The sequence below is a fragment of the Mustela putorius genome, unplaced genomic scaffold (assembly GCF_011764305.1).
Source record: "Mustela putorius furo isolate JIRA1106 unplaced genomic scaffold, ASM1176430v1.1 tig00000129_pilon_pilon_pilon, whole genome shotgun sequence".
Taxonomy (NCBI): Eukaryota; Metazoa; Chordata; class Mammalia; order Carnivora; family Mustelidae; genus Mustela; species Mustela putorius.
Window position 1 is genome coordinate 21961375 of NW_025421290.1, and position 17541 is coordinate 21978915.

A 17541-nucleotide genomic window follows, 5' to 3' on the forward strand; every position below is an offset into this window, starting at 1 on the left:
AGCAGATATGTCATTTACCAGTATCTTCTCCCTTCAGTAGATTGTTTTCTAGTTTTGTTGATTGTTTCCTTCACTGTGCTAAAAAAGTTTTTATTTATTGGGGCACCTGGGTGGCTCAGATGGTTAGGCATCTGCCTTCTGCTCAGGTCATGATCCCAGGTCCTAGGATCAAGCCCCATGTCAGTTTCCTTGCTCCTTGGGGAGCCTGCTTCTCCCTCTGCCTCTGTGTGTGTCTCTCTCTCTTTCTCTCATGAATAAATAAATAAAAACTTAAAAAAATTTTTTTAAGTTTTTATTTATTTTATTTTATTTTTTGATTGAGCATCATTTTACATTTTATTTATCATTTAGGTATCTTCTTTCATGGAGTGCCTGTTCATCTCTTGTCCCTATTTCTTTGAATTATCTTTTTCTTACTGATTTAAAGGCACTTTTAATATATTTTTATAATATATAATATATAGCATTATATATTATATATTTTTAAATATATTTATATATTTATTTATATATAATATATATTTATATATTATATATAAAGGCAATATTTATATATTCTTTTTCTTACTGATTTAAAGTCATTTTTTATATATTCTGGCTATGAATCCTTTTTGAGTTAAATGTATACCTTAAATGTTTTCTCCCATTCTGTGAATTTACATTATTTTTTTTAAGATTTTATTTTTAGGTAATCTCTACACCTAACATGGGGCTCAAACTCACAACCCCAAGATCAAGCGTTGCATGCTCTACTGACTGAGCCATCCAGGTGTCCCATCTGTACATTCTTTTAATGTTATCTTTTGATAATCAGAAGCTCTGTATGGCATAGAAGAAGTCTTATCCTACTCATGGTCATAAAGATATTCTCCTAAATTATTTTCTTAGAGATTTGTGGTTTTAACCTTGCACAATTAGATTTACAGGTCACCTGAAATTGATATGTGTTTCTGTGTGTATGTGTGCATGTGCATGTGTGTGTGGAGGCTGTGAGGTAGAGTCAGGTTTCATTTTTTCCCCATATGAATATCCAGTTGTTTTTGCACCATGAATTGAAAAGATAAACCTTTCTTCACTGCTCAGCAATGCCACTTTGCCACAAAACAAGTGTCTGATTATAAGATCTGTTTCTGGGCTCTCCAGGAATCTGTTGTTCTATTCTTGCACTTATGATCACAAACTATCTTAGTTACTATTGTTTTATCATGACTCCTGCCATCTTGTTCTTTTTTTTTTTTTTAAAGATTTTATTTATTTATTTGACAGACAGAGACCACAAGTAGGCAGAAAGGCAGGCAGAGAGAGAAGAGGAAGCAGGCTCCCTGCTGAGCAGAGAGCCAGATGCGGGGCTCGATCCCAGGACCCTGGGGTCATGACCTGAGCCCAAGGTAGAGGCTTTAACCCACTGAGCCACACAGGCGCCCCTGTCATCTTGTTCTTTTTCCAGAATATCTTAGACTTGGTCCTTTACATTTCCCTATTTATTTTATTTATTTCTGCTTTTCAGTTTCTACAAAAAATTTTTCTTGATATTTTGATTGAAATTGTACTGCATCAATAGATCATTTTGTGGGGAGTAACTTCTTATAATATTGAGTTTTCTAATCTAAGAATATTTATTTAGACTTTAATTTCTCCTAAAAATCTATTTATAGTTTTCTGTGATTTAAAACATTCTATTGTAAATGAAATCTTTTTAAAATTTTGTGTGTTTCTGGTATAAAGAAATGCAGTTGATTTTTATGTATGTCTCTTTTATTAAGGGACCTTATTAAACTCATTAATTCAAATTACTCACTTATAGTGTCTTTTGGATGTCTGTGTACACTGTTCTATCATTTGAGAAATGACTTTATTTCTTTCCAGTTCTTAAACTTTTTGTTTTCTCTCCTGTTTTACCGTGACTAGGATCACAGTGTAATGTTTAGGAGAAGTGGTGATAGTGGGCATCCTTGACTCATTCCCTATCTCAAAATGGCAGTTTCCAACATTTTCATACTGAATATGATATCTGCCATAGCTTGGCTTATAGATCCCTTTACCAGATTAAATACACTACATTCTATTCTTGTTTTTTTAGGAGGTTTTTATTTATTATTATTATGAATAGTTATTGAATTCTATCAAGGGCTTTTTCTGCATTTCCTTTTATATTATTTTTTAAAACAGTTTTTAAGGGTAGGGGCAAAGGGAGAGAGAGGAAATCCTCAAGCAGGGTACCTGCTCAGTGTAGAGCCCCATGTGGGTCTCGATGTCATGACTCAGAGCTCATGACCTGAGCTGAGATCAAGAGTCTGACTCTTAACCAGCGGAGCTACCCAGGTGCCCCTTTCTGCATCTTGAGATGACTGTGTAGTTTTTCACCTTTATTCTGTGGTGGTGGTGAAATACATTGATTTTTTTATTTCTGGAGTAAATTCAACTGGGTCATGATGTCTTACTCTTTTCATACATTGCTGAATTCATTTTGCTAATGCTTTTGAGAGGATTTTTTTAAAACTATGTTCATGAGTGATACTGGCTTATAATTTATTTTTTCTAGAAATGACATGTCCCCTTTTGATAAAAAAGTCATGCTGATCTCATACAACAGGTTAAGGCTTTCCTTTTTTTTCTTTCTTTTTTTTTTTTTTTTTTTTGCATTCTCTGAAAGAGTTTGTATAAGATCGCCATTCTTTTTTTCTTAAATATTTGGTTAGAATCTGTTGGGGAAGCCATCTGGAGTTTTTTTGTTTTTGTTTGCTTAGGGAAGTATTTGAATTTTGGATATCATTTTTTTAATGCTTTTGGAGCTATTTAGATTTCTGTTTCTTCATGCCTTTTTTAAAAAAAAGTTGTTTATTTAGTTATAAGTAAGTGATCTCTACACCCAGTGTGGGGTTTGAGCTCCTGACCCCGAGATCAAGAGTGGCATGCTCTTTTGACTGAACCAGCCAGTTGCCCTTGTCTGTTTTGGTAAATTATATTTTTCCTCTAAAGCTGCTTTCAGATTTTAAAATTATGGGCATAAAATTGTTTATAATATCTTCAGACAGTTTTTCTCCCCAGTCTGAAGGATATGTAGGGATGGCTCCCTTTTCATTCTTGACATCACTTGTGCTTCTCTCTTTTTCTTGATTACTCCTTTGGGCTTATCAATTTTATTAGTCTTTGAAGAGAACCAACTTCTCACTTTTGTTGATCTTCTTTATGTTTGTGTTCTGTTTCACTGGTGTCTGCTCTCTTTTTTTTCTTCTACTCGCTTGGGTATAATTTGCTATCCTCCATTAATTCTTCAAACTACTTCAATCTGACCTCCTCCTAGACTACCCCACTGAAATTGATCAAATTGACAGAGTTCTTGTTTTCTATGCCAGCAGATACTTATGCGGACTCGTGTTATTCTAGCTCTCAAAAAGCATCTGCACAGTTCCTATATAAGATATTCTTCTTGGTTCTCATGTCTTCACACTCTCCTGCCTCCTATCATTCTATTCTTTCCTCTTTTTCATCTTCTGATTTCCGTTTTACCTCGCACCTGAATGTTGAGGCAGCTCAGACTTGGTCCCTTCTCTATCTAGCCCAGGGATTGCAAACTCATATGCCTACAAGTTCCAGATGGGAAATGTAAATGAAGATGTGGAGTGATTGTTCACATTTTTGAAGATACTCTTAACTTTCATAAAGAAATATGCTCCCTCCTTTTTTTCTTTAAATATAAGACCTCTATGATCTTTTATTTTCCTAATTTTAATAGAGACATGGATCCTCAGAAATATTTCTTTCTATTAGAAAAACAGTGGTGGGGTACCTAGGTGGCTTAGTTTAAGGGTCTGACTTTGGCTCAGGCCATGATCTCAAGTGGGGTGAGGGGGAGGCTCTGCGCTCAGAGCTGTCAGCCTCTCCCTCTGCCCCTCTCCCCATTTATGCACTCACATTCTCTCAAGTGAATAAATAAAATCTTAAAAAAAAAAGTGGTATACATCAGTGGTAATTGGAAAATGACAGTTGGCTTCAGTGCTGAGAAGGCATGAACTAAGGAGTTCATGCCTTATAGAAATGAGGAAGTGGTTATGCAGGTCAAGCCAAGGGTTGCCAGGTTGCCCAATTCTTCAAAGAGAAACTTTGAGGGGCACCTGGGTGGCTCAGTGGGTTAAGCCGCTGCCTTCGGCTCGGGTCATGATCTCAGGGTCCTGGGATCGAGCCCCGCATCGGGCTCTCTGTTCGGCGGGGAGCCTGCTTCCTTCTCTCTCTCTCTGCCTGCTCTGCCTGCTTGTGATCTCTCTCTGTCAAATAAATAAATAAAATCTTTTTTTTTTAAGATTTTATTTATTTATTTGATAGAGAGAGATCACAAGCAGACGGAGAGGCAGGCAGAGAGAGAGAGGGAAGCAGGCTCCCCGCCGAACAGAGAGCCCGATGCGGGGCTCGATCCCAGGACCCTGAGATCATGACCCGAGCCGAAGGCAGCGGCTTAACCCACTGAGCCACCCAGGCACCCAATAAATAAAATCTTAAAAAAAAAAGAGAGAGAAACTTTGAATATAGATTTTTTAAAAATGTGAACTTTATTAATTTTTAAATTTTGGTGCAAGTTTTTAAATATGTGAAGACCAAAATAATAATAATAATAATATTAAACGTGTCTGTGGATCAGTGGATGTGTCCATGGACCACTAATTTATGTCCTCTCTGTATTCTTCTCTTAAGTGATCTCATCTGTTTTATAGCTTTTTTTTTCTCTTTTTTTTTCTTTTTAATTTTTTATTTTTTATAAACATATAATATATTTTTATCCCCCCGGGGTACAGGTCTGTGAATCACCAGGTTTACACACTTCACAGCACTCACCATAGCACATACCCTCCCCAATGTCCATAACTCCGCCCCCCCTTATCCCACCCCCCTCCCCCCAGCAACCCTGTTTGTTTTGTGAGATTAAGAGTCACTTATGGTTTGTCTCCCTCCCGATCCCATCTTGTTTCATTTATTCTCCTACCCCCTTAACCCCCCCTGTTGCATCTCTACTTCCTCATATCAGGGAGATCATATGATAGTTGTCTTTCTCCGCTTGACTTATTTCGCTAAGCATGATACCCTCTAGTTCCATCCACATCGACGCAAATGGCAAGATTTCATTTCTTTTGATGGCTGCATAGTATTTCATTGTGTATATATACCACATCTTCTTTATCCATTCATCTGTTGATGGACATCTAGGTTCTTTCCATAGTTTGGCTATTGTGGACATTGCTGCTATAAACATTCGAGTACACGTGCCCCTTAGGATCATTACGTTTGTATCTTTAGGGTAAATACCCAGTAGTGCAATTGCTGGGTCATAGGGTAGTTCTATTTTCAACATTTTGAGGAACCTCCATGCTGTTTTCCAGAGTGGTTGCACCAGCTTGCATTCCCATCAACAGTGTAGGAGAGTTCCTCTTTCTCCACATCCTCGCCAGCATCTGTCATTTCCTGACTTGTTAATTTTAGCCATTCTGACTGGTGTGAGGTGATATCTCATTGTGGTTTTAATTTGTATTTCCCTGATGCCAAGTGATTGGAGCACTTTTTCATGTGTCTGTTGGCCATCTGGATGTCTTCTTTGCAGAAATGTCTGTTCATGTCCTCTGCCCATTTCTTGATTGGATTATTTGTTCTTTGGGTGTTGAGTTTGCTAAGTTCTTTATAGATTTTGGACACTAGCCTTTTATCTGATATGTCATTTGCAAATATCTTCTCCCATTCTGTCAGTTGTCTTTTGGTTTTGTTAACTGTTTCCTTTGCTGTGCAAAAGCTTTTGATCTTGATAAAATCCCAATAGTTCATTTTTGCCCTTGCTTCCCTTGCCTTTGGCGATGTTTCTAGGAAGATGTTGCTGCGGCTGTGGTTGAAGAGGTTGCTGCCTGTTTTATAGCTTTAAATATCATTGATATGCTGATGACTCTCAAAATTAGAACTCCAGCCTTTTATATCCACCTACCTACTTGACATCTTCCCTTCGATGTCTAATAGTCATCTCAAACTTAACATGTTCCTAAAAGAAGTCTTGAGTTTTCTCCCCAAATCTGTATTATCCTTGGTCTTCTCTACCTTTAGATGAAAATCAGGGAAACATCCAACCCCCTAAGGGCTAACGAACAGAAATGATAGGATTGAAAGTCAGACACATGGGGTACATGGGTGGCTTGGCCAGTTAAACATCAGCCTTCAGCTCAGGTCATGATTCCAGGGTTCTGAGATAGAGTCCTAAGTGGGGCTTCCTGCTCAGTAGGGATCTTGCTTCTTCCCCTCTCTCTCTGCACCCCCACCCTGCTGGTACGGTCTCGCTCTCTCTAGCTCTCCCTCTCTCTTTCTCAAATAACTAAATAAAATCTTAAAAAAGAAAAAAAAAAGTCAGACACAAACAGGCAGTTGTGGTATGCTGGGATTCCTCAATAGCAAAATATATAGAAATTCAGAGAAGTGGTTGCAGAAATAGGAAATAACACAGCATGCTACCAGCTAGAGGTAGAAGTATGGGTTTCCAGACTCTCCTGAGTTACCCATGGTAATGTACAATTGTGCATAAATCACTTATAGAAAATGAGGTTTCTGCCGTGTTTTGAAGCTAAAACATGTCTTTCTCTTAGGAAGGTGGGGATAGAGATGTTAAATATCTTTCAGGCCCCTGTCTCCTGCCTGGTTTTTTTCTAGAGTCTCTTGCTACAGATGTCCTTGTCAACAGGTGCAAATAAAGATTGAATGAAGTGGTGAAGGTCATTTTTGAAGAGCATTGTTCTGCAGGCTCAGGCTTCAGGCCTACTGGAGGTCTGCTTCCTTTTCCTTATCATCAGCCCCTTTCCAGTAATACTATCTAGTGCTACCTCCAAAAAAGATGTTGGCTCCCTCTAGTTCTCTACATCTCCTCTGCTTCCCCCTAGCCCAAACCTCAAGTGACTCTCATCTGGACCTTTGTAGAACCCTCCTGACCAGCCTCCCTCCTTGGACCCTGTACACCTATAATCCCGCCTCCAGATAGTAAGCAAAATGAGATTTTAAAAATGAAATCAGACCATGTCAGTCCTCTGCTTAAAACCCTTTCATTGCTCTGAATAGAACCAACATGTCTTAATTACTTATCTGTACTTATAAGGACTTACATGCTCTGGCTTCTCTCAGCATCTCTGATTTGTGTCCTGTCCTCTTCCGATCTTCCTGTTTTGTTTTTTCCCCCTCATATTCTAATTATTACTTGACAGTCTCATTAAGCCTTTATTCTGTTACTTAAAAAGGACAAACTCATTCTTGTCTCAAAGGCATGGTCTTAATTTAAATGATACATAAACTCTGTGGACTAAGGATGCTTATTAATCTGTTCAAAGCCCAGAAGATGGTCCTAAATCATTCTTTACTCTCTGCTGCCATCGTGGGGTCATTTAAAGAATTGTGCGCTTTAGAAAAAGTTTTATCAGCTCTGGACATCCTGAAGCCAAAATGGATTGTCCGCTGGCCCTCAGAAAGGAGACTCTCTAAATCAGTGCTAAGTGAATCACTGAAATACATAAAAAGCATTAGAAATTTTGTCTAAAATTCTTGATGGCATCATTCATTAAAAGTTTTTACTTTTGTATTATTTCATAATGTCTATAACATGTTATTATAGTACTACAAGTGTATAATGTATAAATATGTATTTATAGGGAGCACCTGGGTAGCTCAGTGGGTTAAAGCCTTTGCCTTCAGCTCAGGTCATGATCCCAGGGTCCTGGGATCAAGCCCCGAATCGGGCTCTCTGCTCAGTAGGGAGCCTGCTTACCCTCTCTCCCTGCCTGCCTCTCTGCCTATTTGTGAATTCTCTCTGCCAAATAAATAAATAAAATCTTTTAAAAAATGTATTTATATATGTTTTGTATGTCCAAGCATTTTTTATGATTTGACTAATCTAAAAAAAAAAAAATTAGTTAAGCGTCCAACTCTTGATTTTGGCCCAGGTCATGATCTCAGCCATGTCAGGCTTCATGCTTCATGATCTCAGCCATGTCAGGCTTCATGCTCAGTGGGGAGTCTGCTTGTGATTCTCTCTCTCCCTGTGTCCTTCCTCCCCACTTGCATGCATGCACTTTCTCTCTAAAATAAATAAATATTTAAAAAATTCAGAGACCATTGGATTAAATAATGTTAATGAAATTTAAGTGTATTTCTTTTGTTTTTGTTATTAAACATAGCTTTGGTAAATCAAGACTTCCACTGTTTTCCATGAGTAGAAAGTGATGTCAAGGCAAAAAGATCATAGGAAGCAAAAGGGGGAAATAATGAGAAATGAAGACTAGATTAGATATCTTTTTTTTTAAGATTTTATTTATTTGACAGAGAGAGATCACAAATAGGCAGAGAGACAGAGAGAGAGAGGAGGAAGCACGCTCCCTGCTGAGCAGAGAGCCTGATGCGGGACTCAATCCCAGGATCTTGAGATCATGACCTGAGCCAAAGGCAGAGACTTAACCCACTGAGCCACCCAGGTGCCCTAGATATCTTATTCTTTAAGCCAAATTGACTCTGCTAAAAACATTCTTCTTCTACTTAGACATTCTGTATAAATTGGGTACCTATTGGAATCACAAACGTTTGAATTCTTAGTGGGAAAACTTTATATGATACGTTAGATCTTAAACATAATCCAGAAACAATATTATAAAACAACTTATCTACCTAGTTACTTAGTGTATTTTAGACAATGGAACCCAACTGAAAAGATGTACAGATATCCAGCCTTAGGAATTTGCAGTGAGTGTTATGTCCAGTTAGTTAGCAGTGCTGAATATCAGAAGTAGAGATGTGTGGCTTTTTCTCGGAGAGAGCTGGTATATGGAGGAAGGCAGTTATTCACTAATAAAAAGGCAGTTTGGCCACATCTAGATGAATTGTTATATAACAGGAACCAGGAGGGACACCTGGGTGGCTCATTAGGTTAAGCATCAGACTCTTGATTTAGGTTCAGGTCATGAGATCGAGTCCCGTGTTGGGCTCTACATGTGGAGTTTGCTTCTTTCTCTCCTGCTTCCTCTGCCCCTTCCCCCCACCCCACTCTCTCTCTCTGTCTCTCAAATAAATACATCTTTAAAAAGGAAAAAAAAAAAAAAAGAACAGGAACCAGTAGTCAAGTTTCTTGTAGGTCTCTTTTGGCCTTGACTAAACCCTAAGAAATAGACACAATAGAAATCAAGTGGACATGCTTTTATTTGAGGATCTGGAAATAGCCCTCACCTCACTGTTAAAGCATTACCTGAAAAGGGAAACCCTACACCTTCCATGAGTCAAACCATGGTTTTACTTCGTGAAGTAGAAGTCAAAGATGAGGTCCCTCTGAGTTTTGTTTCTCACAGCAGCACTGTGACCTTGACCGTTTCCTCTCTGTGGTCTTGGGCACCTCAACAATGAACTACCTCCCCCAGATTACTTGTAACACTTTGTTTGAACCACTCCTTTGGTATTTACTGTGTCATTTCTGAGGGTGTGAGCTGGTGTGTATCGTACTCTACCAGTAAGGCTAGAATCCCTCAGTCACGTTCCGTCACTTGCATGCCTTCCTGCCGCAGTGCCGTGTGGCGCAGGGCCTGGTGCAGTTGGCACGTGAGTGAGAGCACCACAGTGCCCTGGGTGGCATTCCCCACTGTGGAGAGCTGGGGCAGGCTGCTGGTTGTCGTGAGCGGCTGTCCCATGCATTGTAGGATGTTTGACAGCAGTCTGCCCTCTACCTGCTAGATACTTGTGCCCCATCCCCCACCTTGTGACAACCCAAAATTTCTCCAGACACTGCCAGATGTTCATGGGGTAAAGGAGGGGATGCAAATGGATCTTGGTTGAGAACGCCCTTCTGGATTGGGGAATTTGGGTTCTAGTCTTAACTTTCTCATTACCCCTCCATGTGTGGGCAAACTGCTTCACCTGTAGGTCCTAAATTTCTTCTCCCCCAAAATGAGAAGGGTGGGATTTCTTGGATGTTTAACCTGGGTTCTGTGGCTAGCTTTAGAGGATCTTGCATTAATGGGAACTTTGCATGTAAATTTTTCTGGGAATAATTTCTTAATTTTCAGCTTTTTTCCCCTCTGACTTATCTATTACCTCAAAAAGATTAAAACTAGATCAATTAATACATAAAGTGATTTTCAACTCTTTAAGAGAGAAGGATCCTAGCTTATGCTCAATATACCTTTTTTCCCCCTTCCTGAACACCATTTGTGATCATAAAATGCTGAGAAAACACTTTTGTGCTACCAGGATTTATTATATTGGCAGGTCCCACTTACTTGTGGTACTGTATTTTCTACCTCTTTTCAAAAATTGGATCTTGAATCAGTAACAAGGTAAATGTATAGCATGTGATAATGAAAAGTATGTGTTTGTCATTTTCCACTCTTTAGCCTTTTTTTACTTAGACTTTTATTTATTTGTTTGTTTGTTTATTAAAGATTTTATCTATCTTTTTGACAAAGGGGGAAAGGGAGAAGGAGAAGCAGGCTTTCCACTCAGCAGGGGCTGGATCCCAGCACCCTGGGATCAGGACCTGAGTGGAAGGCACAAATTCAACCACTAAGCCACCCAGGCGGGCCTCACTTAGACTTATTTTTTTTAAGATTTTATTTATTTATTTGACAGACAGAGACCACAGGTAGGCAGAGAGGCAGGCAGAGAGAGAGAGGAAGGGAAGCAGGCTCCCTGCCGAGCAGAGAGCCCGACACGCTCGATCCCAGGACCCCGGGACCATGACCTGAGCCGAAGGCAGAGGCTTTAACCCACTGAGCCACCCACTCTCACTTAGACTTTTTTTTTTTAGATTTTATTTATTTATTTGCCAGAGAGAGTGAGCACAGGCAGACAGAGAGGCAGGCAGAGGCAGAGGGAGAAGCAGGCTCCCTGCTGAGCAAGGAGCCTGACGTGGGACTCGATCCCAGGACTCGGGGATCATGACCTGAGCCGAAGGCAGCTGCTTAACCAACTGAGCCACCCAGGCGTCCCTCATTTAGACTTTTAAAACCAGCACGTTTCCCGTGACTCCACCAGCTGTCCTCTGTGTCAGTCTTTATAGCTGCTCACATTTCAGTCTCACGCTGGGGCCCCTTTGTTTAGGCTACACCTTCACAGAGTCCATTGCATTTGCTAGCATAGGCTCAACCTTGGATCTGAACCAAAATTCAGCCAGCCACTTTCTTTGGGAAGTTAAGGATGTCCCTGTTAGACTGTTTTTTGTTGTTGTTGTTTTTTGCCAGTTTCATGTTGTACTTGCTGCTGTGGTAGGCATGACCTGTGGCCCTGTTTTCTTCTGTTGCAGGTGAATTCGGAAGGCAAAGCCAGTCCTCTGTCACTCCTTCAAATGGCCTCCCCAAGCGGCTTCTGTGTCTTGGTTCGCTTGCCAAAGCTGATCCGTGGAGGAAAAACACTACCAAAAACTTTGTTGGACATTTTGGCAGATGGCACTATTTTAAAAGTTGGAGTAGGATGTTCAGAAGATGCCAGCAAGCTCCTGCAGGACTATGGCCCCGTGGTTAAGGGGTGTCTGGACCTCCGGTACCTAGCTGTGAGGCAGAGGTAGGGTCCGTATGAACGCTGGGGTTCCTGGAGCCGCAGGTCGAGTGTCTTAGCAAGATGTCTGGAGTACTGAGAATAGTAAGGAAGCATCCAGAGTTTTTCAGAAACCTAGAGGCTTCTGAGATACATATGAATTTGTGAGGGAATATTCCAACTTCTGAGGAAACTTTAGTTACCTAGGATTGGTCTTTGTAGGGGAAACGTGGATAAGGTGTCTCCATAAGCTAGAGGTTGGAAAACTGATGGCACCAGTGGCTAAATCAGGGCTTCATGTTTTGCTTTTGCTTCTTTTTTAAAAAGATTAATTAATTTATTTATTTGACACAGAGAGAGAGATCACAAGTAGGCAGAGCAGCAGGCAGAGGGGAGGGGGAAGCCAGGCTGAGCAGGGAGCCCAATATGGGGCTTGATCCCAGGACCCTGGGCTCATGACTTGAGCCAAAGGCAGCTACCCAACTGACTGAGCCTCCCAGGTTCCCCTTGCTTTTGCTTTTTCCGTATCCCCTCCCCCTGCCATGATATTTTTGGGAATTTCTGGTTTAAATCCAGAAGACTTAATGTAAAAGTCTGTATTTGGGGCTTTTGAAAAATCAGATGATTTGACAAAGTGAGGTCAGGGGTTCTAGATGGAAATGGTTGCTGGGGAGAGGTTGGCCTCCTTAGATGCTCATGCTCTGTTTAATCGCCGCAGTCCTCACCTCTGCCATCCCTTGTAACCCTAGCTTCTCCAGATAGACACTGGAGTTTGCAAACCCTGCTTTAGGCTAAAACAGTGGCAGACTAATAATTCTATTCTTATGGAAATTCTATTCTAACTTGTTTTTCAGGGATTGGCAATGACCTTCATATGCTTGAGTATGTGCGTGGGTGGGTGTCCTCATTTTAATAAAGTGGCGTGAGGTAGCCTCTCTCCCTGCCTCAAATGCCAGACATTGAAAGTTCGGAGGATTTGATAAAGTAAGAGAAGGCCTGATTAAAATCTCATCTTGTCATTTTTTTAGTATAAAATGGAATTTTATTTTAGCTTAGTAGTTTGGCTTATGTAAATACAACTCTTGTGGGTATCAAGTTTTCAAGAAATACATCGACATACTTACTGTAAAGGATTTTAAATCTGTGAAAGTATTTGGAGCGTCACCCCAGCAGCCACCTCTCGCCAGGCCTCCCTCTGCCCCACCCTCCCAAGGCACCGCTTCCCCAGAGGTGTCCCCTGTCCCTCTGCTGTTAGAGGCGGTGGGTATAGGAGCTAAGAGTTGACTCTGGAGTGGGCTGTGCAGTGCTGTTCCTCACTTCCTTCTGCGGCAATAATTAGGTTCTCACCTCCCAGGATTGGTGTGAGGATCTCAAGAGTTAAACTACGTGAAGCACTTTAAGTGTGTCCCACAGAGACAGTGCAGTGTACTGCTGTTTTCAGCTCTCACTCTTTATCTTTTGTGTTAAATGTTAATCAGAGATGATTTACTGTAGAGATTGTTGTATATGACTTTGGAATCTTTCCTAGTGAAAATTTGAAATGGCAAAGATGGCCTCTTGTCTTTAATTAATCCTCAAGAAATGCACAACCTTTCCATAGATGTCGTTTAAAAAAGGACTAATGACCTAAATGGAATAAAGTAGCTTGAAAATTAAGTACTCTCCTTCCCCAGGGGTAATGATCTCAAGAATTATGGAATAGCCATGTTTGAAAAATTACACAGCTATTAAGAGGAATGAAATAAGTACATTTATACTTATCATCATGGATGGAGGTCTCTGATATATTAAGTAATAAAGCAAGTTGTAGAGCAAAAAAACAGAACAAATGCCAAAAACATGTTATCTCCTCCTCCTTAACCATCTGTCTGTGCATAGAATAGATCTGGAGTGGCCACAGCCTACTGTAAGAGTCAGTATTCCCAAGGAGTGGAATTATGGGGTGATAGGCTTTTACTTTCCACCTGTGATGCTTTTCTGTTGTCTGTACTTTTAATAACAAGCATTCATTACTTTTATAGTTTCCAACAAAACAAAAGAGATTTTATGTCTCCCAAAGCCTTAATTTTCACTTAATCGAACCAAGACATTATGTATTTTTCCCAAGTATGTCTGGACCTGTTTCTACTTTTTAGTCAGTGCTGCCTTTTGGGGGTAATGAAATCCATCAATTACTGCTGGTTTTTGTAGAAAAAGACTTCCTTTTCTTCATTATTATAATGATTTCATTTCCTACGGTTCCTGAGGGAGTCCTGCTTACCGTAACCCCACCTCCAAGCCTCCTGCTCTAAAACTTCTAGTCTTTCACTTGGTAGCCAGGAAGTTAGCACCACTTGTGTAGACCAATGTGTTCCTAATTTCACATTTATTTCTTGTTTGGAATCTCCAAACCTTGGACTACTTAATTTTTTCTGTCACCCTGCAGCTATTTTAATCAGAAAGTATTTGAAGGACAGAAAGATTATTTAGGTTGTTTTGTACCTTCACCTGCTCAATGAAAATGCCATTACCATTTTTTCAAATTTGAAAAGTAATTACATGAATACTAGCCAATGCAAATATAGAAACATGTAAAGAAGATAGATAATCACCATAAGTCCCATACCCAGAGATAATACCATGAACATATGATTGATATCTTTCTAGTTATCTCTGTGCTTTGTCTCTCTCATACCTAGACTCACACACATACATCTGGAATGTGGTATATATATTAACATAAAGGGACCACAACATATGTTTTCTCCCACAGTCTCTTTTTACTTAATGGTCATGGATATCTTTTCATATCAGTATAGATCTACATCCTTATTTTTTTTTTAAGATTTATTTATTTATTGGAGAGAGAGAAAGAGGGAGCACTCAGGTGAGTGGGGGGCAGGGGCAGAGGGAGAGAATCAGCATGTGGACTACCCACTGAGCAGGGCAGTGGCAGTGCAGGTCTTCATCCCAGGACTCGTGAGATCACGACCTGAGCCAAATCCAGGAGTCAGATGCTTAACTGACTCAGCCACCCAGATGCCCCCATCCACTTCCTTATTTTTAATAGCTGTATGGAATTTAATTGCAGAGAGATTTAACTAGCCTTTTGTTGATGGATATTTAGGTTGTTTCCAATTCTTTGCTCCTATATAAATGGTGCTGCAGTGAAGATCATCTTATGCACATTTGTCCATAGGATAAATTCCTAGAAGTGGGATTCGTGAATCAGAGAATGTTCATGTTCAAAATTTTGAAAGCTCTTTTTTTTTTTTTAAATAATTTTCTGTTTGTTTGTTTTTTTTTTTTTAATCAGAGAGAGAGGGGGGGGGAGAGCAAGCACAGGCAGACAGAATGGCAGGCAGAGGCAGAGGGAGAAGCAGGCTCCCTGCTGAGCAAGGAGCCTGATGTGGGACTCGATCCCAGGACGCTGGGATCATGACCTGAGCCGAAGGCAGCTGCTTAACCAACTGAGCCACCCAGGCGTCCCTGAAAGCTCTTTAATGTTAAACTATTTTCTATAAAGCTTGTAAAAATGGACAGTTCATGAGTTTTAGATTAGACTGATTCTTCATGCTTCAACAATAGTAGATATAGTTGTTTTTTTTTTAATCTGCAGGCTGATAAACAAATTATTTATAATTTTTATTTTATTTTGTTTGATGTCTAGTGAGTTTGAGTGTCTGCTATCTGTGTATTGGCCATTTATTTCCTTCTTTTTATATATATATTTTTAAAGATTTTTATCTATTTATTTGCAGAAATCACAAGTAGGCAGAAAGACAGGCAGAGAGAGAGAGGGGGGTAGGGGAAGCAGACTCCCCGCTGAGCAGAGAGCCAGATGCCGGGCTCGATCCCAGGACCCTGAGATCATGACCAGATCATGATCAGAGGCTTAACCCACTGAGCCACCCAGGCACCCCGTATTGGCCATTTACATGTCTTTTTTGATTTGCCTGTTCTTTTTTTGCCCATTTTTGATACACAACTTACTTATTTCTTGCAGAAACAATTTGCTCTGTAATGGGCTAAGCCTGAAATCACTTGCTGAGACGGTTTTGAATTTTCCGCTTGACAAGTCCCTCCTGCTTCGTTGCAGCAACTGGGATGCCGAGAATCTTACCGAGGACCAGGTACTTCTTGTCAGAGTAGTTGAAGAATGGAAGAGCCATTGCTTGTGAAGGATAGTTGTTCTTGTAATTGTAATCTTCAAATATAAGTGTTGGGTGGAAATACCTGAGAAGAGACTCACTGAAGATAACTGGTCTGTGGTTTATAAATGGTACTTAAGTAACAGAGTAAGAGTCCCTCTTGTGTTTTATATTTCTGAGCAGTTACTGTATGCCAGGCATTTCAGAAAATGTAATTTTTTATTATGAACACAAATGAGTAATTAGAAAACCAGAGTGTTGTAAGACTTATTATAAGAAACAGTTAGTGGTTCTCCGTCTTCCTCCCACTCAATGGTAACCAATTTCATTTCTTCCTGGTAATTACCATTATATTTTTAAATTACATGCATATATTACTCTTTATTATTTTTCATATTATTTTTTGACTTCTTACAATGGAAGACATGATTTAGTACTCTTGTAATTCCTCTGTTCCCAGACAAATACTTTTCCCCTTCCATATCTTCCCAATATAGGTAAATCATCATTTTTATCAGATTAGTATCTACTTATATTGGTATTATTTATAGCTGAGCCACATAGGAAACTACAGTTTTTTTCTTATATAGCCTCTTGTTTTCTTTTGAGTAATAATTTGTACTTTTGTTTGCTTTCTTTTTTTTTTTTCTTTTTTAAAATTTTATTTATTTATTTGAGAAAGAGAGAGCACAAGTAGGGGGAAGGGCAAGGGACAAGGAGATACCCCGCTCACTGGGGACCCTGATCCCAAGACTCCCGAGATCATAACCTGAGCCTAAGGCAGACTTAAGGAACTGAGCCACCCAGGCACCCCCTAGCCACATTTTACATACTTGGTTGTTAAGGGTGTATTTCTGTCGCTGCAGAAAGTTCTGTAGGACAGTGCTATGTGTGAACTGACAGGAGGGGGAATTCAATACTTCACAAATCAGAAGCCCAGTAGCAGTAGAGCCGAAAGCTCTCACATTTATTACCGAACCAGCCTACTGGTGCAGAGGCATAATAACAGAGAAAAATCATTTCCCTGCTAAAACATGTCTGTCAGCCATGACAGGATAGAACACATGGTCTTCATGCAGCTTAATTAAATATGTGGTGCCAACTAGGTGTGCCACCTCATGAAGCGTGATGCCTTCTAGACCCAGTCTGGTTCTTCTTTAAAGATTTATTTATTTATTGGAGAGAGAGAAAGAGGGAGCACTCAGGTGAGTGGGGGGCAGGGGCCTCCTATTGGAATTATACCTGATTTTATTACCAGTTTTCACCCGAATCTACTGGGGAATGGGATGATTCTGCTTTTGTTTCTTGGCTGGGAATCACTTATTTCTGAAAGTCTTGTGAGAAAACATGGCAAGAGCCACACAAAGCAGATTGGTGGCCAAAAAGCTGTTTTCTTTGTTTTCTATCTACCTATTAACTGTTTCAAGCCCGGATTCTTTAATGGAACCCTATATCTTTTCTTGGCCGGTTCAGACACGTGAGGTGACTTACTCCTTTTGTTTTCCCTTGGAGCCCTCCCTTCCAGACAGAGTCCATCATCATCCTGCTTCCAGAGCTGCTGCCCAGCTCTGACCCTGGAATCTGCATTCACCATCAGCCTAGGGAGTCCTATCACCTTTCTGCTGGAGTAGATCCTCTGTCTTGCAAATTCCATGTCTTTTCCCTTCCTTGTCTTGGAGTACATTAAGAGAGGGAGCATAGGAAGCTCATTTGTGACACCTTCCATGTCCGAAAAGATATTGGCTTGCCTGTCTGTGAACTGATAGCTTGCCTGTCTGTAAAAATGATTTATGGTGAAAATCATTTTCCTTCAGAACTTCAAAGGTAATGTTCCCTGTCTTAGAGCTTCCAGTATTGATACTGAGCATGTCATTTGTTTTTCTTTCTGGAG

At 40.1% G+C, this 17541-nt stretch overlaps 1 protein-coding gene across 2 annotated transcripts in view; it reads left to right on the top strand.

Moving 5' to 3' along the window:
- Nucleotides 1-17541, top strand: part of EXD2 (exonuclease 3'-5' domain containing 2) — a 52557-nt gene that overhangs the window by 17793 nt on the left and 17223 nt on the right. For both annotated transcript variants that reach the window (XM_004739007.3, XM_004739008.3), the window contains 2 exons: nt 11291-11547; nt 15506-15632. In XM_004739007.3, the coding sequence (XP_004739064.1) occupies nt 11291-11547; nt 15506-15632 (384 nt within the window). The remainder of the gene's footprint in view (nt 1-11290; nt 11548-15505; nt 15633-17541) is intronic.